General features: G+C 35.6%; 1 protein-coding gene across 1 annotated transcript in view; it reads left to right on the top strand.

Moving 5' to 3' along the window:
• astn2 (astrotactin 2) overlaps positions 1-24828 on the top strand; it is a 261598-nt gene that overhangs the window by 113093 nt on the left and 123677 nt on the right. The window contains exons 7-10 of the mRNA XM_023338121.1: positions 2488-2655; positions 11226-11310; positions 13241-13315; positions 15797-15934. Coding sequence (XP_023193889.1) covers positions 2488-2655; positions 11226-11310; positions 13241-13315; positions 15797-15934 — 466 coding nt within the window. The remainder of the gene's footprint in view (positions 1-2487; positions 2656-11225; positions 11311-13240; positions 13316-15796; positions 15935-24828) is intronic.

Raw genomic sequence — 24828 nt, 5'->3', positions numbered from 1 at the left:
AAAAGAAAAGACATACGCACTTCCGAAGCATTGCATTCACAATAAATTCACTCTTAAAAAAATATTTATTTCACAGACTAACTCTCCAGTTTTTCTTTGCTCTAATGAAGGATAGGAGGAAGACTAAGAATAGAAAATGTGCACTGTGAAATAAACAATCCTCCTACTGCTTAAGTGTTTTCTTTTTACATCCAAGAGAAAAGAAGCAATAATGTTACAATTGCACTGTGTGGGTGGAAACTTTAAGTTTATCTGTTCTCTCAGTGGAGATTTTAGCTAAACTGCCTTCTTGCAGGAATGGGTATCAGCGTGGTCGCCTGTACTCAGTCTGACCCAGCAGATTACTTTAACAGTCTATTCTGGAGAGTATATAGCTTACTCCTGCTTCTGTGGGGTACTTTATTTTTTTAAAAGCAGCAGCAATATCCCTAATTTCTTGGAAAGTATAAAACCTCAATGCACTTCACAATATTTCGACTGAAAATTGACATACATGTGATATCTATCCATGATATGTATGTCTACTTATGCTTAAAGCTGAAGTGTGTAACCTATTTATTTATTTATTTATTTGTTTATTTATTTATTTATTTATATATATGCATATATATATAGAGTCATAATAAAAATTTAGCTCCTCTGCCTTCCCCCAGCGCCCCCAGTGCTAACTACCAATCAGTCAAGAGGCGGGTTTTAGCGCCATTGATCGCAATCTTGTGTTGTGCAGTGCATCCTGCCTCTCAGTCCACCTATTCCTCTGTGCTAAGCTGCAGCTAGCAGAGTATGTGATGAATACTCATGGCCACCGATGACGGCAGATAAATGGTATTTCTGATGAACAGAAACAGAAATGAATACTTAGTTTTAAAAGTTTTTTTTCAAAATAAAATCAGAAAAATTATACATTCAACTTTTCGCAAAAATAAAGTCCAGTCCATCAGTTAAAAGGGAAAAGAGAATGAAACATCTGAAAGTCTACAGAGTCATTCTTCCATATAAACTAACAGGTCAGATAAGGAGCACAGTAAGCTGAGACGGAGACAATGGGCATATGGTAACTTTGGAGGAGTTCAGCTGACAGAACAACTAAAGGTCAGGCGTTCCACAAATTGGGCCTCAATAGAACAATAGTGAGAAGAAACTCAATGTTGGAGGAAAGTTGTTGGCAGTCTGGTCTAAAATTGACCACAAGCCAGACATGTGGAAGAAGGTGTTCTAATCAGATGTGAATGTTCAATAGCAAACTGTTACATGTGGGGAAAATTAATGCTGCACAATCACCCTGAACACACCTTTGATAGAGGTGTGTTCAGGGTGATTCCAATCCTGGAAAGAACAGTGTGAAGGACTACAGACTAGAATTAAGATTTGCTTTTCAGCACAAAAACAAGTCTAAACAAAAAGCTAGAGATGTAGTAGAACCTTTAGATCACACTGCACCAGTGTGTACTAATGGCCAAGTTGCGCCAAAGTTGTACAATAAAAAAACAAAAAAACTATATTACGATCCCTACTTTGTGAAGAGGAATCATCTTAAAGTCATTTAAATTGCAATAAACACCACTGATGTCAAGTCTGTCTGGTTTGGTTACCAGTACCAGGTCACTGACAGCTGATTTTTTGTTTTTGTCCTGTGGGTTGTAGGTTGAGGCATCTGTTGGTCTGGTCCAGTGCATTCCATGAACGTTACATCAGATTTTGATCTAGGAAATTTGGAGACTTAGTCAGCGTTTTTATCTCTTTGCTCTACAAGCTGTTTCACAGCAGTTTATGCAGAGCAGAGTACATTGTCCTCTTGGAAGCGGCCACTGCTTTCGAGGAGTGTTATTGCAAAGTAAAGGGTGTGCTTTGTCTTCAGGAGAGAATTAACACAATCAAAGGTGACATTCATCAATCCAAAATACTCAGACCAGAGGTTCCCTTGTTGAAGGTTGTTTGTTTTAAACTGGAGTCCACGTTTTATTTACCCTACCTGCCAGTGGTTTTAATTTTCTGGTTATTGATACTCTCAATACAGCTGCTTAAGACTTTAACTAGAGGGCTAAAGCACAATCCCCTCACAGCTCCCTGTGGAACTGAAACTCATTGGCATCAATTAGGAATAGTCTTGTTCAGTGATCAGAGAATAACGATTGGTCTGAAAGCTGTAAGAAAGAAGGTAAGAATAGCATTCACTGATTGACTTGTGAAACCCTTTTATCCTATGTGCTGCAATTACCAAGGAAATCCCATCGATACACACATTATGGGTCTTAATTTTCTCATTGAAATTCAGTCCAGTCAGGATGGAAAATAAAATTACAGTGAAAACAAAAGAATTAGCTTCTTCCCCAATTGATTTTACAGTGAAATGTCGAAAGAAGCTTTTAAAACATACCAATCAGTCTTCTTTTTGGCTATTTTAGTTTGTTTTTTTTCAGAATATGTTTTTTTTTTTTTTTTTTGCATATGTGAAATTAAATGAATCTATTATTTGTTGTATTCCAGGAAGCAGTTTTGTGGTGAGCATGGGCAGCTTCCTGGATGTCTCCAACTGGCTAAATCCAGCTAAGCTAACGCTTTACTATCAGACCAATTCATCAACACAGTGGGTCCATGACTACTGTGGCCAAAGGACGACTGAGCCCTGTGAACAGATTTGTGACCAGGAGACAGGTTGGTTCACACAACACAACACATTCTCATTCAATATAAACACAGGCCCTTTCTCCTCCACAGAGTAGTGAGTGATTCTTGTAGCATGTTACTTATGAGCCGGTATGAGTTTCTAACTGTATAAAAACTTTAACAGTCTCTATTTTGAGCAAAATTAATTACATCTACACCATTTTATTATTGGTATTTTCATTTTGATGCATGTCAAAAAAACACTAATCTCAGTAGTCATCTGCAAGTGACATACTTATCTTTGCACAATTTAATTCAGCTGATTTATAAAGCACAATTTCACAACAAATGTAATTTTGATGCACTTTACAAAAAGCCATTTCAATTTAATCCCACATACATTACGTCCTAGTTGTTAATCAGTGCATCAAGTTCAGTTCATTCAATACACATTAGTTTCAAAATTGTTCTATCTAAGGAAACCCAGCTGATTGTATAGAGTCATTGACTGTAGCATTCACTCCTGGGAATGAGAATGAGCATGTTGAAGAAAAACCCCTTTTTAACAGGAGGAGACCTCTGGTAGAACCTGGTATGACCATGGAATAACCACATTTGTTTTGCTAGCAAACAGAACAAACACAAAATTGAAACAAAAGAACTGATGGAGAAATACTTTATATGTTAATAGCAGGAGAAGGGAAATGTTTTGTTGTTGACAGCATTTTTCTCAGCTGATGTCCCCCTCCAAGAAGGTGTGACAGGCAAACAGCACACAGACTAGGCATAGCTTATATATATATAAGAGGGAAAAAAAACAGGAGAAGCTGTAAGTTAACATGTTAAATAACAATAAATAATACAAATTGAAGAGTAGTAAAAGAAGAAAGTAGCAGAGTGAAAAAGGCAGTCAATTTGTCCTTTAGCAGCCTAGGACTATTGCAGAATCTACTACCTTATATATGTAAAACATTTTGAATGATGTCCCATTGGTAGCATTTCATAATTGATTTGCTATAAATCTAAAATAATACAAGCAACAGTGTATATTTTAAGAAAGTTTTTTTGTTTGTTTCTTTTTTTTTCTGGCGTTATTTTAGGTAAATGTAACAGTCCTCTTAAGGTCCTCTGTCTATCCTTGGAACGACAGCGAAACTCCAGCACACACAATGCGTAGGCAGAACTAGCAATGTATTTCACCGCGTCTCGGTAAACAACCACCAGCTCCAGTATGTACACATTCAGCACAGAACGCTTTGCACCTAGTGACATTAAAACCGTCCCAGCAAAAGCTGAGCAGGCAGCTTGATGATATTTATCTTACCTTGAGTGGTCTGTTTCCCCAGTGTTTTTTTCCCCCCGACTGGATAAAATCTAAGCTCATTAGAATGGATTACATCTGTAATGTATGTGAAATTTATGTAACCCAAGTCAAGGACATGCTGAGGGCTGATGCATAATGTATTAGAGGCCCAGACTCCCAGCCCAGTCGGTACACACAACAATGCCAAAGATGGAATTGGCACATATGTGTTTGGAGATTCCGGATGTGTAGAGACAAGAGTGCATCCAACTGCAGTTCATTAGTCCCTGCACGTTGCTGCAATGTGAAATCATTAAAGGTTGTAACTCAATTTTTGAGTCATTTATCCAGCCCTCACTGCATTCAAAATGTTTACTTTGTAAGAGCTGCTGCCTTCCTGTCACTGTCTCTTTATTTCTCCTTTCATCTATCCTTATCCGAAGCTAGATTGTGTAATCAGTAATTGCTCTTAAGTATTTTTGTTGTCCTTGGTGAATAATGGTTCACCAAGGTGCCAAAGGTGCTCTTAAAAAGATTTCTATTACAGGACATGTCCTTTTAAATGCTTGATGGAACACTCACACACACGATGAACATGTTCTAAATATTTAATATACCTTTTAACTGTGTCATTTGTTACAAAGTAAAATGTCAAATGATTGTTTTTGCTGCATCAAACACAACAAAATGAAGCAAAAACATACTTGGTGTTCATGTGGGTTGGACTGGAAGGAGGAAATTTAAATCACTGGCCCCGTTAATTTTTTGCTGAATGGTCAAAATACTTCTGATCTGATCTAGGTACATGCTACACCTGGTAACTATAACATCAGGAAATTAAAACTGTTGGTTAAAGGACCATAGAATAAAGCTCAGTAATTTGTCTTACAAAATCACTCCTGAAACTTTTTTTAAAATCTTTTGTCAGATTACAACAACAAACAACAGTGTATTTTACTGGGTAAGGAATTAAGAAGTTTTAAGTTTAGACCATGTGAAAGACAATTCAGAAGTGGTTTACAAATGCTTTTTTGGAGATAAAAGTCCCTCTTTACTTTATCTCCTTTCACCTCATAGTTCCAAAATAAACAATCAACCATGGACCCTCCAGCCTCTTCATGACTTATTTTGTCTTTTCACATTATAAAAGGCGATTAAAACCACAGTCCTTTGAGATTTCAGCACATAGTGCTGTGATTATGGAAGCAAGGAGTTGTAGTGTACAGTTTGCAGCCTTCACCTGCAGAGGATTTTCCCAGAGCTGAGTTGTCCAAATACATTCAGTACTTCAAACACAGGCAAAGTTGTTGTGGGCCATCCTCAGTATGTTATTTTCTGCATCAGATTGCGCTGATTAGCATATTTCTCAGATTAGACTGACACTAAAGGATGACACATGTCTCTGTTCAGTGTGAATCTACATACTGAACAGCTGCTGCTTCCTGTATTTGTAGTTGGTATTGGTCTTCTCATTTTTTCTTCAACCCAGAATTACTTCCTGTGGCTCAGAGAAATTTACAGGTATATTACTACCTCCAGATATGGATCAGGGGTGTAATAATGGAGGGTGAATTTCACCACCCCCTTTGGTGCCTATGAATGTTTTGAAATGAACTGTATGTACAGTCAGTTATTTAATTCAATACAATGTAATGGAATCGCAGCTCCTTTAATAGTCATCATTGGTGTATTCCCTAGTTTGTTCTGTCTCAAATGTTCAGAATTTTACATGATGAAAATGCGTACAAGCAAATCCTGCTGATTGAAATGGGATTCACATTTGTTAAATAACGGAGCCGCAAAGCCCAATTATTTAGGTATTTCACATGGTTGTATTAGAAGAATGCTTCAAATAATTAATTTGTATGTATTTTAACAGAAAGTTCTCTGCACTCTGTACAAACTGTTCTGAAGTTAAATAGGTTGGTCTTTAGACCTGTCAAGTTGGCCAGTTTTCAAAGAGGAGCCAGCCTGCAGACATACATTCTTCGACATCTATAATCACAAACAAGGATGTGTTTCCATAGGTTCTCTACCAGCATCTCCATCATTTGCCCCCACCCCTATTATGCCTCATTGTCAAGCCTGCTGACAGGCACTGTTGACTACCTGTTGCTGTATCACCGTGACCTGATAATCAGTCCTCTTTTCCTCCACATTCACTCCATAATTCACCTGCCAACATGGAGGTCAGCATACAGAGATGATGCAATTGTTTCTGCTTTCTGCTCAAATCCTGGCTGTCCATAATTGGGTGACTAATAATGCAATAATTCTCGTTAGTATTGTGCAGAAAAGTGTCACTGGAAGTAGTTGAAGCAATTTACTTTTAGATAAATGTTGCAATTTTTGCAGTCAAAGCAAAAATAATTGTAAATTTAAGGTTCAAGATTTTTCTTTATTAATGTAGTGATGATAATGGAACATCCTGATACAAAAGGTTTTATTGAAAATCCAAAGTCTAGAAATAAAAGGACTATGGCACAACTACAAATGTACCAAGGCATGGTCATTAGGAGAGAGAGCATTAATTACAGAAGCAGCCCCAGGCACCTTTGGAGGAGCTGCGGACATCCACAGCTTAAGTGGGTGAATCTGGCACCAAACAACTATTTAACATTCACTCTTTATGGAAGAATGGCCGTTGTTGAAAAGACACTAATAGGAGGGTTTTGTGCAGTGTACTACAAGCCATGGGAATACTCTAGATCAGGGGTGTCAATCTCCAGTCCTCAAGGGCCGGTGTCCTGCAACGTTTAGATGCGCCTCTGCTGCACCACACCTGAATAGAATAATTAGGTCATTAGCAAGGTTCTGGAGAACTGATCTACACAAGGAGGAGGTAATTAAGCCATTTCATTCTGGTGTTTTGTACCTGTGGCACATCTAAAAACTGCAGGACAGCGGTCCTTGAGGACTGGAGTTTGACACCTGTGCTCTAGATCAAAGCATATTAATGTGCTGTATTGACCAGTCTTGAATCCAGTTGAGAATTTGTGGCAAGAAATTCTCAATTTCTTTGTGGCACATTCTTTCCACAAAGAAAGTCTCAATTTCTGAGGTTGTAATTCACAGACAATCAGACAAAAGTTCTGTCAAAACACAATTGAGATTGAGCAATTTGCAAAGAAGGATTTCCAAAAAATTCTAATTTCATATATGTAAAGCTTATATGGATGACCCCCTCAAACTTGCACTTGTAATTGCAACATAAAGTGGTTTTACAAAGTAAAAACCCAGGAGTGATGGATAGAACAGCACATCTTAATTCTTAGACTTTTATTTGTCCAAAAACATGTTCATAGATGTGAAAAGGTTTAAAGGGTATTTAAACTTTTGAAAAGGATTTCACATATAAAACTGAACTGATCTTGTCAACTGCTTTAGCTGGCCACCTAAACACATTGGTCCACTTATTGCTGGGAGAAAACACTTATTAAATCCACCCAAGTTCTTTAAGAAGAGTGACTTCTATTCCTGGAAATATTATTACAAGCACAAATAGGCATCCATCCAACAATAAATCTTTTCTCTGCCAACACTATGAACCTTGAAATGTGAAAATCATTCACGCAGCCAGAAAGAGATACAGAAATTATTATGGTGACGAACATGATTTCCAGCATGATGTGAAACGGAGTTGCTTTGTGCTCTCGATTGATTGCCTCTCTTTAACTGGTTTGGCCTCTTAATTTAGAACAGAGGGAACGGTTGATGTGAGAGACTGGAGAAAGGAGCTAAAACAGGGAGACTGAACTTATTGGCAATGTTCTATTAGTCCGCATAAAGCATCTTACTGTTCCCATCTGCACTATCCAGGTATGTGTATTCCTACAATCTTAGATGATCTGGATAAGGACAATTGCACAGTGTTGCTCATCTAATGGTGATTTGGAATCACACTTGAGTATCTCTAATGTAGAACTAGAAGATGTTGTGGCCATATCTTTAAAATTCATAAATTAACTCATGTTATGGACGCTTCATAAACAGGCACCTTACCTATTCACAAATCAAAATGGCATAAAAATAGCTAATTGGAAGCATTTAGGAATATTTATTTTACAAAAGCCTGAAACAAAAATGTAATACTACTAGTAAATGCTTTGAATTAAGATTTTCTGATTCTTAAAGAGCAGGTTGTTTTTTTAATTGTTTTTTTTATACCTATCAGTCTAGCTGATTTACTAAGTATAGATTTTGTGCCCATAAACATAACTATTTGTTATACACATAGTAATGAACCATTGATTCAAATGTTCTGTAATGTTGTCCAAAAAAGCAGTTGACATGCGTTTAAGCAGCTTACTTATCTTCTATTTTTACAATTGATTAACCTTTTCAAAATGTGTTTTTATTACAAATTCTGCACAAAGGATATGTTTTAAGCCCCTGTCACACTCACTGGGCTTATTTGAGTCTAGTAAACAATAAAATGAGCTTTGCATCTCAACTACAAAATCAATCTTTATGTACCTGAGCAGCACTTTTTCATGCAAAAGACTGACAGGTCAAACACATGCGCCTGACTTTGGTTAAAGGTTAACTCAGCAGGCTGTGTAATCAGCCAGGCATAAATCTTCCTGCTAATTGCTTGATTCCAACCTAAATGTGTTTGCAGTGAAGAAAGAGCCACACTTCACTGATTACTTGCAAGGTCTGTTTCAGATTAGAGTAGGAAAGTGCTTCCAGGCTAGGTCACCTCATCTGAAACAAGGTGGGAAAGGTGTATAGAACATGTCCCTTGGCAGCTTTACAGCTTACACATTTATTTGTGTAAAAACAAGTACTTCTAATAATGTACTCAGCTCAACTACTATCTGCAGTTGTGACAAAAAGAAAGAACAACCCCTTAAAATCTAAATGTTTTATATATTTTGCATGTATTTAAGGGTTTTGGAATAATGTTTTCACAAACTTTTATATTTAATAAATAATAAGATAGTGAAATCAGTGGTTGATGGTTCTATTACACTTGAGGTGAGAGTTAAACAATTTCACAAGCTGGTAATAGAGTGTGCAGCTTTCACACTAAAAGTTTGCGTAGAGACACATTTTGAAAAGTGCATTGCACAAGGCAGATCATTTGAAAGTCAAAACTCAAGAATTCATAGATGATGTGTGTTTTTTCTACAAGGACTACAACTTTTAGAAAATATGTTGTATGTGTCTTAAAAGAAACGTATGGAAAATTTTATATTCTTAATGCTGTGTGAGCACGTCAATTTTTCACATTACAGACCAAGTGTTGTTGTGTTCAACAAAGTCAGTTGATAGCTGTGATTAGAAAAGTTCTTATTTTTTATCCCCTTTAAATGTATAAATGTCAGTAAATACTAATTTTAATATATTAGCTTATACTGTGAAATTAGTGTAACTACCCTGCTGGTAATCTTACATCCACACTTTTTTTTATGTCTATGTGGATCATGAGTCTGTTGAAATAAATCAATCAATTGATAAAGAGACACTTATTTTGTAGTAGTTTTTGTCACAGTCGTAATGTGAGATCATTCTATCCTTATGAATGTTGGCAATAGTTACATAATTTCTTTTACAGGACATTCTTTAATCTTAAAAGTATGTTCATGAAGTATTATTAGTTTTTTTTGTTTTTGTTTATATAACTCTTCACCAAATCTCTGTTATATTTTGAAAGGAAGATATCTTTAGAGGTCTTGTTCCTCATTTAGAAAGACTGCATTAAGCAGCCAAGAATGAATAAATATAACTATTGCTACTTTCATTCTAAACCCATGAATTCGGTCTGTAGATTAATAAACTGATTTTTCGCTGCTGTGAACAAATAGTCAGCATAAGGCTGTTTCATATAGGGTCTTAAGATTTCACGGTAGCATTCATCAAGTTACAGCATGAGGCACATGCAATCTTTATATATTTGTCTGTGAGCAGGAGACAGCTGCTGCAGAGATTCATCTTGCTTTTACATTGTCTGTCCATCTGCCTGAAATTTACTCTTGGCATCAAAGATGAGCTGAGCAACATCCCTATATAAATCTCAGCATACTATTATTGCTTCGACATTGTTGCTTTGGAATCTGTTTAATTGGCATCTCTGTAGCTGCATAACAAGCCTGCATGACAGTTCTACAATTTTGGTTGTTAATATTCATAGTAAATAACATTCACTCCCTTTAGCGCATCTCTGAGGAAAAATAAAAACATGTTTAGATGCTGCTCAGGTAAGGCTTATGACTTTGAAGCAATACAAGGCATTCCTGTAGCCATCCTTCTCATAAAGCTTCAGGTTTAAATCTTTTTTTAAATATATGCAGGTGCATATATTTCAAATAAATTTAAACTTTTCAAATAAATTAGAATTTCTTTGAAAAGTTTCTGTAATACAGTTCCAGAAACTCTTCTGTTATAATAGTGATATATTTTAAGTGCTGGTTTCTGTTCATCTTGATGATTATGACTAAGCGCTAATAAGAAATAATAATACATAAAACTAAAAAGAATACTATAAAAACAGTAAGCTGAACAAAATTAATTGTTTCTCATAATTGTTCAAATTCAAACTAATTGAGAAAACACTGAAATATTGGTTTACTGGAAAGTAGGTTGTCTACTGTATGTGCTCTAGACTTAGTTGGCGTACATTTTGCAAAAATTGTTACACCTGTTCAGACGGAGATGCCTGTCCTGTTTTTCTGCTGTGGGGTTATGGAAACATAGTTTTTCTCATCAGTGGCATTCAGCTTATCCACTTTGTTCTGTACAGTGTCTATGTTCATTAAAAAAAAACAGAAAAATCCATAAATTTTCTATGGTATTGAGATTGGGTGAGTTTGCTGGTAAACCAAAGGAAAGTGATACTGGTCATCAAACCATGTATTACCACGTTTGGTGCTGTGGGCAGGTATCCTCCATGAAGCCTGTCAGCAGGAGAAACTCTAAGGGGCTCTGTGTGTGGAAGTAAGGCAAACATTAAGAAATGTTGGCAAAATCTTAAATGTAACCAGCCGGTTGTTTGGTTAAACAACCAACCAGCTATGGAAACATATAAACACAATAGCTTGTTTCAACACAACACAAAAGAGTATCCACTGCATATAGGTAAATATTTCAACTGACCCCAGCTAATAAAATTAGTTCCAAAGCAAATGAACTTCATTTTTACCTCAGTGAAGAAAATGAGCTGTACAATTATATAAACCACCCACTAGTTAGTTAATACATCTTTAATGAATAAGGGAGCCTAGGACAAATTAAATGGCAATACATTCCCTCAGTAAGGAAAAAACAAAACAAAAGTTTGTCTCTGTATATTATCCTCTTCTTTGTACCACAGGAGAATGTAGCTGCCATGAGGGTTATTCCCCTGACCCTGTCCATAAACACCTCTGCGTTCGCAGTGACTGGAGTCGCAATGAAGGGTAAGACATGTTTGCTCCTTTCTCTTACAGCAGAAGCCTTCTTCCGCTTGAACACCCATAGAAATTCTTTCAAAATCCATAACCTCTGCTCTATTGGCATATTTTATTACATTTATCTAATATGTCAAGGCTACTTTTCTTGACATATTTATGTAATTTTCAAATGTAAAGCAAGTTTTAAATCTGTGTACCATTATGTTACCCTACTGCAATATTAGTATAATTTAAAACCCCTCCCTGTATATAATTTAAAACCCCTGTATACCCCTCTCCAAGTCGGTATACACTTGGAGAGGGCCTTCATGAATCTAAGAATGTGTAGTTAATGGATTAAAACATGCTAAGGCATATGTAAAGTGTTAACATCATTTTCAAGAATGAAACAAGTGTACAAAGAAAGTAGGAAGGACGTTGTATCGTGTAATTAAATATATCAGCCTGGGAGTACTTGAAGAATGAGATGGGAAGAAAGTCCTTAAAAAGCGACCAGATGGAAAGAAAGACAAGCAACCACTCTGACCTTGCTCGACAATTAGCTGCTTTTTCCCAGTCAGTGATCACATTTTATTCCAGCTTTGCTTGTCATCAGCTGGCTTCAGTCCAATCACTGATCAATTTTACATTCACTGTTTTCTAAAAGAAATGCCGGAGGTTAATCCTAAACAGGAAACCTCTGTCAAGATATTAAGTATCATCTTGTCTTCATTACGTGCCTAATTTGGGTAATTTTGATCACAGATGAAAATCATTACAGAATTGTTATTATGCCATCTCAAAAGTTTGTGAATATAGTGCCTAATGCCTTGAGAAGACTTGATGAAATGCACTTATTAAATAATTGATCATCAACAAGTGAAACCATCTTTACAATGTGAGATATTTTGGTGGTGTCCTGATATAGTTATGATAAAACTACAATAGTAATGCTAAGAAGAAAAAAAATAGCAAGTCTTAGAGTTTGTCATCTCTAGTCAGATTGAAATGGGTAATAAAGTACCTACCATCATTATAGAGTGAGAAAAACTGGCAGAATTTGGATATGGCCCAATAGTCAGACATATACAAAATTTAAGGAGATGAGCCTGGAAACACAAGCTATTTTTTTTTCTGCAGATGATCAAATTAAAGTAGTGTAAAACTGTTTATGTGAAATGAGCAGATAAACTGTTATAAAGTTTTTCTACAAATAGTAGCCTGATTTGCAAAGGATGGCACGCATTCTTATTCAACTTTACTTTGATACTTCTAAATGAACTAAAAAGGGGCAATCAACTGCATTCACAAGCTGTCTAGTTTGTAAATGAAAATGATTTATGTGTAATTCAACCTCAGTATCAATGCAACTGTTCTGTGAAGGCTTCAGATGTCTGTTGCAGCTGTGGTTCCCAAACCTGGTCCTCAAGTGTCCCTGTTCTGCATGTTTTAGATGTGTATCTGCTCCAGCACACCTGATTCAAATGATTGCATGACTTCCTTTGCAGCCACCAAATGCTACAGAAGCCTGCTAACACATTCATTTAACTCAGGTTTTTTGAAGCAAGTAGTAGACCCCTAAAACATGCAGGGCAGGGGTACTTGACGACCAGGTTTGGGGACCACAGTCTTAGAGAATATGTAGAGAAAAAACAAACAGCATCATAAAAACAAAACCAAGCAAAATGAAAAAAGGCAAACCATGAGAAAAAATATGTATAGTGTATTTAAATATCTAGTCTAAATGTTTCAACTAGAAATAGATGTACATAGTCATGTAGCTCTTTCACTCGCAATACATTTAACAAGATTCAGTCACATTATTAAAGCATCGGGACTATCAATACCATTAGCTTCTATTAAGTTATTGTGCTTGAAAAAAACTTTTAATGACATAGCTAATCTACAAACCAAAAGGAATAATGGTTGTTTTTGTTCTTGTTTCCCTGGAATTAAGTCCTTGGCCATATGCTAACTTGGAGAAAGGTTATGACCTAGTTACAGGAGCACAGGCCCCAGAGAGAATCTTCAGGTGAGTCCTACGCCTCGGTGCATTTCTTGATCATATGACTTGTGCTAGCCATCTGTGAGTCTATAACTGTACAGTTGTCATGTTCTTGACATGTGACTTGCATGTGTGTGACAGAGCATACTGATAAGTAGCTGGCAGATGCATATAAATACAGCTGTACTGACAAAGACAGACACCTTATTGGTGGAGTAAATCTTGCCAATGGGCTTTTTTTGTATTTTTGCAGAATAGCCCAAGGAAAACTTGTGGAAGGCCTCATTTCAAATGCTTTTACTGCCATTTTTTGTTTCACTCTACAGTCTTGATGGGGTCATTGTGTTTGACATTTTTCATCATGTGTAAAAGGCAAGGGACCCATTCTCTGTTGCCCAGCTGCTCTTTTCAACCAGCCAACTCACCCGAAAATACAGAAACTAGTGTACTTTCTAAAAGATGATGGGTACTGATTTTGAGAAATTGAACTCCTATTTCATGCTCCCTAGACCTTCTTTATGTAGGTAGGAGGAATTCTTTGTCACCATAGCCTTGCTTTACTTTTCACTGACCTTGCAGAGTTGGTTGTTCAGGTGGAGTCTATTATAAGAATTGATGCACTAAATTCACAATCTGTGTTTTGGACAGAAACACTCTCCTTGCTACACCTGCACAGCCAGTTAAAGGCTACACAGTATGTTTGTGATCAAGTCACACACACAAAACCTCAGGCACTAACCAAACACACAGTTTCAGTTGCAGTGCAAAATGCATTCAGCCTTGAACACACCAGTACAGATAACAACACAAGTGAGTTAAGTTGCAGCAGTAAAGTGGAAACCTGCATTAGTCTGGAGTTGAACTGGTTTTATATCTGTGCTGTTTAGAGTAGGAGGCAAGAAGACTGCAATGCTCCTTAGCTGGACAAAATCATTCCTCTATGTCAGTAAAGAGAGGAAGATTATTAAAACAGGAATTAGATTCACAGTTGGCAGGTTTTCAGTAAAACCAGACCTGCCTGAACAGTGAGAAATAAAAGCATCTTGTGATCTCAAGGTAGCAGCTCCACAAAAGCATTGGATTTATATATTTTTTCTGAACTGTCAGATGTTGAGCAGGGGTTATAATGAGTGAAATCTATTCAAATTTGTTGAGTCAAATCAGGAAATTGGCAGCATGTTGAAGGTTTTTCATTGGGAGGTTTGAAACGAAATAACATCCTGTTCATTTGTTGAACACACAAAGGTGTATTTAGCTAGTTTAAACCGAGTTTACACAAAGGAATCACGGTACAACAATCCTTCTTTGGTGTTCCGATGCTACCCATCTGCAGTGCAATCTCAGTACCTTGAATGTTGTCAGAGTTTGCAAGTTTGTCTCTCTCTTTAAATTAGTGATTATATCACCCTGGTGGCAGAAGTGGAGCTTCATGTTTTAGTGGAAAAGTGAACCTATTAATCATATACAGTCTGTATAGAATTACCATTGAATCTAACATGTATGATGAAATATGAAGGGTAAAAGCTACAGATGCCAGAGAACATGAAGGCATAGGGGAGCATGCTGACTTTATTGACTTCAGAGCAAATTTCTTGTTTTTTGGGGGAGGCGGGTTTGCATGTAATGTATGAATACAAAAAAGTACAACTTGTATGTTCATAATTGTTAATTATGTTTTTATTTTAAATAATAAACATATCTTTAGTAATCACCTAAAAAAATTTTTTTTGACTTTTCTAGTACTTCTAGAAAATGAGCCTTTAGGTTTTCCTACCCATTCAGGTGTACAATCATCTGTTTATACAGTAAAAAGATAATATAATTTCATCTTCTAAAATGTATTCATGACAGTTCAAATGAGATTAATAATATTGCCTTAGTATTTTCTTGTGTGTATTCATGCAAATATCAAATTGTGAGCCCACTATCCGCTGCTAAAACAGCTCCAACTTCTCTGGGATTTTTTTTACACAAGTACTAGGAGTATCTTTATGGGATTTTGTGACCATACTTTTGTAATTACATTTGTAATACTTAATGTTGAAAACAGGCCCAGCTTGCAACCTTTGATTTTATTCATTTCAAAAGTGTTCTTTTGGGTTTATGCCATGATTCTGTGTAAACCAGTACTTTTTGTATACCAAAATCACTCATCTATGTCTTATTGAGCCTTGCTTTGAGGTAGGTTCAATTCTACTTTACATCAATGCATCGGACAGGTTGAATAATTTTTTATCAGCTTTTTTATTCTATAAAAAATATGAAGAAAATATGATTCTAATATGAAAAAAATATATATATTTTTTTCATATTAGCTTTCATAGTAGATTGACAGGAAAGATGGTAGTGAGACAGGGGGAAGCATGCGGCAAAGGTCAATGGAACTGAGGCCTTTGTACATTGGTCGCCCGCTCTACCCTCTATTCCACTGCCACGCCACATATTCTGTCAAAATGTTTTAATCTGGCTTGAACTAAAGTAACATTTGAATACTTTATGTTTGTACAGATCATTCTACAGTTTGGGCCAAGGGTTGTGGCTCCCAGTCAGTAAAAGCTTTGTAGTACCACCAGTGGAAATGTCAATCAATCCAATTGCCAGCTGCAAGACAGATGTGTTGGTTACCGAAGATCCAGGAGAGGTCAGGTAAGAAAACTACCAGTCTGGGATCAGATTTACACAGGCACTCTGACAAATGTGTTTGCATAACTCTAAACTTTTCACTAAATGGATGGGTTGACACACAGTCACGAAGCATCCAAGCTTCAACAATATTGGCGTTTTGATCACGTGCTGTTTCCATGACTCAAGAATTAATGTTTGCATATCATTCAACATTAGGGCAGAATTGCTTTGCATATTGCAGCCCAGCAGTGCTGCATATGTAAGTCTGACACAGTGCTACAGTTCAGCTCCTTGCTGATAGCAGCAATATTTTTTTTCATTTATTATACCAATGCATATATTTAAAACTGAATATTGTGCTCACATTAAGAATTTGAACATAGTAGGAAAAAACACAATATCAGCTATGAGTGATGTCTTACATTTCTTACATTTCTCAGTCATCAATTTAAATTACACAAAACAAATAAATAAAAATATCAGAAGTTTTTGAGTCCATGCCTCACTCTCTTAAAACCTTTTTTGGAATGCTTTTAAGAGTGTGATTTTTATTTTTAACTTTGTGTTTTGTGTGTCTTTGCAGACTTAATAATAACAATAAATTTTGAGAGTAATAAACTCTCTTTTAAACTCTCTTACTTTTTGCACTGGACATCATAGCACATATTCTGTACACAGAGTTTGAGCCACATTTTGTTTAATTCAGTCAAATGAAATTATACAATCAAATTCATAGCCATAATACAACACAGTCAAATTCCACTAATCAAGCAATGCCAACAGGTACAAAAATAATCTAAGGAAGACCAGCCAGATATTTTGTGCCAATGACTTTGGAGATATCACTTATCTTGGGCAAGTATTTGGTGACAGTGGAGAGAAACCCCTTCCTTGTTAACTGAAGGAAACTTCTAGCAGAAACAAGTTCAGGTTGAGAAACTAACTGGGGGCTAAGAGTACAGAAAGAAGATACAAGTGAAAAACTGAAACACTAGTCCTGGAGTTCTTTCTGTAAAAAAGAAAAGCAGAAAACACAGACTTAATGGCAGCAATATCACAATTCATTGCTTTGTCCTGGAAAGATACACAGCGAATCACAAAAGCTGAATTTTCTGTGGGAGTGACAAACAAAGAGAGCACATCAAATGAATTATATTAGGTATAATACTAACAGCGATAGCTTTTTCAGTGGTTTTGTTCAGGAAAGACAGAGTTCAATTACGGTGCTAAGCAAATGGGAGAGAGAGTGATCTACTTCAAATAATGGCCCCGATAAATTCAGATAATGCAGAAAAAGAGTAGCAGGAGAAAATGAGTGGGAGTAGCTATATGCTGTATATTCACTCAGTTCTCATTTGATAAGGTACTACATGGCCTACATTCAACAAGAAGTCGAAGACACTTATCTGATATTTTTGAGCATATTAACTTGCTAACATCATACAATTCCAAATATATTTGCTTTAACAAGTGGTTATTTAAGCTATTGTCTTCTTCCTATCATTTTAAAGCAGTATCTGACAATGACAGGACAGTTTTTTGGGTTTTTTTCCTCAGGCACTCAGTCGATAGTTTTGCATATTCAGATAATTCTCGGTATACCTGAAAGAGAGTCGTGTGAAACTCCTAGTAGACCCAGAAGTTTCTGAAATACTCCCACTAGCCTTTCTGGCACCAAGAGCCACATCATGTTTAAATTTATTTAAATCCCTTTTCGTCCTCATTCTGATGTTCTGTTTAAATTTCAGCAAATCGTCCTCACCACATCTAGATGCCTCAATGCATTTATTTGATCATATGACTGGTTGAGTTTGTGGAAGCATGTATTTTAAACAAGTGTTTCTAGTAAAGTTACTGGTCAGAGTATATACAGTTGAAGTAGCCAGCTCAGTGGTATATTTTGAACCTTAAGCAAAATACGCCTGCCAGTTGAAATAGCTTATTCCATTTACTCAATTGTATTTACTCAAATACAATTGAGTAAATGTATTTGTGTTGAGAAGAGCTGCATTTAATCCCTTTCTTAATTCTTAGTTGATTTCTGTCCTCTTTGAACACACTGCGGAGAAACAGGGAGGTGCACCGTCACAGTTTTATACTGTAAGCACACACATTATTGAGTCTCTTGGACCAATCACTGCCAATAGTCACACTCAGCAACAGATTAACAAAACCCTACACAGTAGAAAGGGACAAAGGCCATACTTAAGCAATGACTGCAACTGACCTTCACTGATTGAAGGGAAGATGTTACGCTGTGATGAAGTTCATGGTGGAGATTTTACCTTCATGAAACAAAAGATGCAAAAAACTAATAATACCATTCACTAAAGTATAAAGATTTTGAATCAAACACAATTTTCTATTTTGATTAATGTGTACAATATCCACATCTGTTTACGTTCATTTATATGCGTGTTTGTATATGTGTGCTTTAAGAACAACAATTGGTATATGTTCAAACACTCATTGCAATTCAAAAGGGGAAAATTAAACATTATTTTAATACAAATATTTAGCTGAATTACAAGTCAATAACCTTTTGGTCAATTGATCCTGGATGGTGTATTAATAAGCCATCACAGTGATTGACTACCAAGGTGGAAGTTTAAAACATTTTTGTTTTAAACTTAAAAAACAAAAGTTTTTTTAAGATATCATCAGATCATGAACAAATACTAGGCATGATGAGGTCAAACCCCGGATTAGCAGTTCAGTTTCACAACAAACATACTCAAGAGACGCATCTCTTTCTGGAGAATCTATAACTCTGCCAGGTTGTTTCTGCAGGAGCTCAGATAAGCTTATAAGTCTTAAGAAAATAAGGTTTATTTTTGGCTGGGACAGAGTCACTGGATATACACAACAGAAGACTGAAATTTTCTTTGGATCCAGGGTTTCTTCAAAAATGCAGCCTTTCACTTTCCCAACATCATCCTCCTTAACGCAACCTGTACAGAACTGTGGATAAAGAGCGTGAACACTGCTATTTCAGAGTTTTGTTGTCCAATGATGTCATGGGTATTCCATCTGTGATTCCTCCCAACCTGAGAACTACATATGAAAATGGGTTAAGCATTCAGGGATTGAACATTTTTATCAGTCTCTTATTCTGTCCTTTTTGTTTTCCCCATGCCTGGGCCCAACAAGTGTACATGTTTAAAATTAGGCAAGAGCAAAAAGACAATTGAGCACACTCTTTGAGTGTTTTTGATTTATGACATTCAGCAAAACATAAAATTACAGTAATAGGAGAAGACAGCTATTTTCTAATGTTTGTCATATATTTCAATGTTGCACATTTTCTATATTGCTGCATAAATTAAAACTTTTTAGAGGCTTAATAAATTTGCCTCAGGAGCACTGAACTCCCAAGGAAATTGTATGCTTCTGATGCATGGTAACTAGGATTATTGTATGCTTCTTGAATAATGATTCTTGGTCTTTCATTTGCTTTGAGATAATTTCCCAAAAAATGAGCTGTGCAACTAGTGCACAATGTATAGCAGCTACAATAAGAAATAGATTTTGGGCACATAATGATCCATTCAGTTTGCACATATTCATAAAATAACCCATAAAAGAGCATAGTATGCGTATTTACCCAAGAGGCATAGAGGTTGTATAAATAATCGCTAATGAGGTTTTCTTTTCATTTGTTTCATTTAGTCTGACATGATTGTATGCGTGATAGATAGATCTTTCTACCCTAGGTCACAGTTTCAATTAGTAATATAATGTTTCACCAAGTAGTTACAGAGTATGCTATTGTTTTATTTGCAGCTTGTAAGGTCTGTTTAGATTACCACCCTTGCTGTCAGTGGAACAAGCCTTTAAGGACATATATTATATTTTCACTGCTTTGTAACACATGAGTAGCCTTTGTAGAATCATTTTTTGCCCTTATGATTACAGTTCAACAATACTGTCTAAGAATATTGTTTTTTGTTCTTGACTATTCAAATAGAAATATCATTGAAAGTGGCCACTTGAAATATTAGAAATGAAATAAAAAGAAATCCAGAATCCTCAGTGCAAGACATTTTTTCAGCATACAGCTCCTTGATGTAAAACATTCGTCTGGAATACTAACTTAATGTTGTATATTAAAGTGATGATTAGTCTCTGTAACTGTGAGGCAGATCTGTCAGATTGTCATGAATAATGCAGATAGCTCATTATCCAAGGCAATTTTTTGCAGGAATAAGTCCCATGGGAGTTCATGGTGATTCAGTCTGATGCTCTCTTCCAAAATGTTTATATGCACATTTATGTTGACAGTTAGTCACGATAGATAGGCTCTTGTGGTGACTTCAAAAATGCACTGCAGCTGGAGCTTTTAAAGGAACATATCTCCATCTCACTTTTGCCCTTTAGGTTTACAGCCAATCCTCCTTTGTGACATATGAAACTGAGAGAAGTGTGAGAATGGGGAGTTAACAGAATTCATGTATGGACCATTCTTATTGCTATGATTAATAAATTGAACAAGAAAATATGTAACTGTATTTATAAAGTAAGGTAAATCTAAACATTTCATTCACTTTCCTATGACACAAAAGTACAGACAGCACATTTTGAAGGAATGTTATTTCATAAATTACAGTTCAATCAAAAAAGGGCCTAAAAATAACATCCAGGGTTTCTGAAAAAGTTTTAAATGATTTAAGACTTACTAATACTTATTAATTTAAAACAAAATTATCCAGTAAAGTCTTTTTAAGATTGAAAGTTATAGTTTTTTAAATTTTGAATTATTTTAAATGTGTCTTAATTTTTTTACATCAATGTATGACTACTTCAAATGGTCAATAAAATGTCACTTTATTTATTTTGCTTTATGGATTGTATTAATAACTACAAACACACTACCGGCCAATCAGATCTTCTGTTACTAGCAAGTCTAAATCATTTGATTGTCTGAAGAAGTGCTCCTGTTAGCATGGGGAAATGAAAATTCAGCAACATTTAGGCTCAAAGAAACAAATTTAATGCTTGATTATATCCAAACAGCTTGATCCAAATAGGGACTTTAAAGCTGACTGCGACAATGCAAAACTACCCCATAAAACTGGGAACATTGGGTGCATAGGCAATGAATTTGCATTCAGAAAGTGACAAATACAATACTACTGTGAATGCCCTGAGACACACAGCAGCTAATAGTCAGTCTGGATTATTCATACAGTAACTAGCACCATTCTTACAGCAAAAATGATAAAGTAGAGGACTTGTTCCAAAACGTGTTTCTGGACTATAACATTGTCAAGTAATTTAAATGTAGAAAAGATAATACTGTGTACATAACCTGTTTTGGACAAGCAAACATTGTCATTTCTAAAGAACCTTTAATGCCAGTACTCATGTTTGTTGAAAGTCCAGCTCGAACTACCAAAACCAAACAGCTGGAAGTACGCTTATGTTTTTGGGAGTGCGAGAAACTACCATCCACACATGAGAGATGCAACAGCCAACAATTTAATAACACGTTGAAGTAAGTAAACGTTGTACTCTTTCTATATATCCCAATGCTGTTTTGTCTATTGAGGACTCCAAGTAGAATGAGGTCAGTGATCAGCATCACACAAAGATAAGACAGAAATAACCTTGAAAAAATGCTGAAGAAATATTTCAAAAGGGCTACAACCCGAAGGTGGATATTTGCATCCGTCAGCATTATATTAAAACAACAGATGCATGGGGCTTCTGCCGCAACACCATGTCTTATGATCCTTCGGATACTTATACATTTACATACAAATGATTACATACATTTTTTTTTATCTTTTCTTGCACTTCAACTTGACTGCCAGGTCAAATTGACCCAAACAGTGTCTATGTAAAAAGTAGATGCAGGGGGTGTTACAAATGTGTAAAATGAATAAATTTTCAATTTATATATAGAGTGCATCTATTAAGACAAATAGAAAAAGTTTCATGCAAAACAAAATACTTCCAACTATTTTAAAAACATTTTTAAAACTTTAAAACGGGTCAATTTGACCCACAACATAACAGGAGGGTTAATGCAACTTCAAATAAGGGACACAGAAAAGTGCTGAATTGTTCCTGTTGTGAGTAATGTTTTTGCCTGTTGTAAATTGCTGATTAATGTTTTTGCATTAAGATATAATTTGGAACACTAACCCCAAAGTACCACATTTTAATGAAATTTTGCCCAAGGATTTTTTTATTTTTTTTGTCAACTCTGATTTGACTTGGAATTTACCAGGGTGTTGAAAATTAGCCAAAGTAGCCTTTTTAAATGTCATGTTTGTCATTGACAAATTCAAAGGGGGCACTGGAATCCTGGCCATTCTTGTGTTAAAGACCGCAACTCACATTAATCCAATTTAAATGTGGTTCTTAATGCTGATGGTCGAGAGACAGCAAATTTTGTCTAACCACTCCTAATCCATGAGGTGCTAATGCCCTATAATGCATGCTAAAATAGAATCCTGTTCTTTTCAGGTTTCATGGAAACTGCATAAATTCATTTAAATGTCATCTTGATATGGAATATAAAAGGTGATAAAACGGCTTCCTGAAGTTATTCATTCACAAAACAATTGCCTAACAATGTTTCAAAGCACAGTCAATTATAAAACCATCATCCTATATGTCATGCTTTTTTTTCTTTTATTCTCATTATAGATACTCTGATTGTTTTCACTTGGGTTGACTGTGACATTTAAAGCCAGACAAAGGTAAAGGAACATGCATTCCGAAAAGTCCCTAGAATGTACATCAATGGAAACATAAAGCAAAGTAAGATATAGAAAATCATTTGGTTGTGGTTTTATGCAAATGGCATGTGTGTTTAAAATAACAAAGCAGAAAAACTGCTTTGACAAAGTTGAGAATTTAAACAAATGTGGCACTCAATATTGGACAACTACATTTCAAAATTTTATGAATCATTGGTCTGAGACTCAGAGGATTTGCACATTTTTACAAACTAGATGCAAGGGAGTCCTGTGGTAGTTTGAAAATGGCTGTGTGCAGAAGCCTTTCTTGCTCCAGAAAATGTTAAATTATTCTTGTTTTTGTTTTGCACCATGCACTACAATGCAGGGTTCTTTCATGGTTTTCAAGGTGATTCTTTCTAAGTTGTAAAGTTGTATGGAAGATAATAGATGGCTGATTTTGAAAGAAGTATTGTGTAAATGACTGCTAAGGTGGATTCAAACTACCTGAGCTGACAGAATAAGGATGCACTGAACATGGCCTACTTCCACAAGAAAAAGTAGTTTTCTTTTTGACTCTCTAAATCTTGCTTGATGTCAGCATAACTGCTTTGGCATCATTCCATTTAGACAACAATTACTCAACAAATGTAGATATTTTCTGCTCTGAAAATTATATATGTGGTGCACATTTAAATTAAAATCTCAAGCATTTATAGCAGCACCCACCAGACATGACAGAGGTTTGCTACCATGGAAATTGAATGGAGGCCGGTGAACTGAACTGAACTGAAACCCAATTTTATATTGTTTTATATTTTTATATTGTTTATTTTTGATATATATGGAAATAAAAAAATCTCTTAGTCAAATTCCTATCTAGTAAATGATTTAATATTATTTGTAAATGCACATAATATTAAGCAGTAAAAGATGACTTAGGAAAAAAATCCTTCATGTTTTTTGAAATCTTTTTTCACTTTTTCAATCCAAAGATCAATGGCCTTGTTTTTATTTGGAAACAACAACCTTTTGTTTTCTCAATAATTCTGCCAAACAGTGAGGTTCTGTCCTTTCAAGCAATTGTTATAATGCAGAGTAAAACTTGTTATGCACTTTTCTAACTTGCAGAATTACTTCTTTGTCTTTATAGTCATTGTCTAAGAAGCCGAGTTCATTTCTTTTGGTTCAAGTCTTTGTTTTTAGTTTAGTAGATATATTTTGTTTTGGTGCTAAGATTTGAAGAAAGAAAAAGACTGTATGCTCACAAACTGTATTTATACTGTAGCTCACAATGCACAATTAAGGTTCTTTGAGCGGCATACAAAAATAAATAAACATTGGGGAGAAACTGTTCATAACCTTTTAACAGTTACTGTCACTTTCATATGTGATTAATGAGTTTGCAAGCCCCGTTCAAGTGAAACGTAATTCAAATGCCCCATTACAAACAAAGAAATGCTTCTAGAGTTTCTGGAAACTAACAAAAAAATAATACATAAATTAAATATAAAGCCAATCTCACTCAATTCGATATTATGTTTTACAGTTACATGGTCATAACAACTGATGCATCAATCTTCAATTTATAATTTACTTTTACCAGTTTTTTTCTGTGAAGAACCACCTTTTTGCTCTATGATTGTTGAAATTCTAAAGCATAGGTGGTCCATTCAGTGACAAAATTGCTTGATGAGAGTCAGCATATTTGTGGAGAGCGGGAATAAGAGCATTAATCAAGTGCAGGGCCAGACCAATAACGGGCCCTGTAATCATGCAGGAGCAGCGCTCTAACTTTGGGCTGTGTCGTGTGGTCATTCATCATGTGGAAAAGGCAGGAGGCAGAAAGGGAGATTAATAACAAGTATGGTACGTCGGTGTTTAGATGCAGCCAGTATAAGGCTAAGTCATGCAAGAGTCAAAGTGCCAAAAGCATTGATTGTGATATGGAAAGGGTTGGGGAGAATATTTTTATGCATGAAATATGGTTGCCTCTCACTCTGTTTTCAAATCTCTTTAGGCATGACAACATAAGGCATTTCTTTAAGCTTGAATATTCAAAAAAAAAGTCCACATGTCCAATCAGGTTAAATCACATTTAAACTTTGAAATGTCTATATTACATGAACAGTATTGAAAACTATAGTGGTGAATATCTTCGACTCCTCCACCAAACATATCTACAAAAAAAACAACAAAAGTATTGTGCACACTACTAAATGAAAAGGA

The sequence above is a fragment of the Xiphophorus maculatus genome, chromosome 8 (assembly GCF_002775205.1).
Source record: "Xiphophorus maculatus strain JP 163 A chromosome 8, X_maculatus-5.0-male, whole genome shotgun sequence".
Classification (NCBI taxonomy): Eukaryota; Metazoa; Chordata; class Actinopteri; order Cyprinodontiformes; family Poeciliidae; genus Xiphophorus; species Xiphophorus maculatus.
This window is presented reverse-complemented; position numbering and strand designations above follow the sequence as displayed.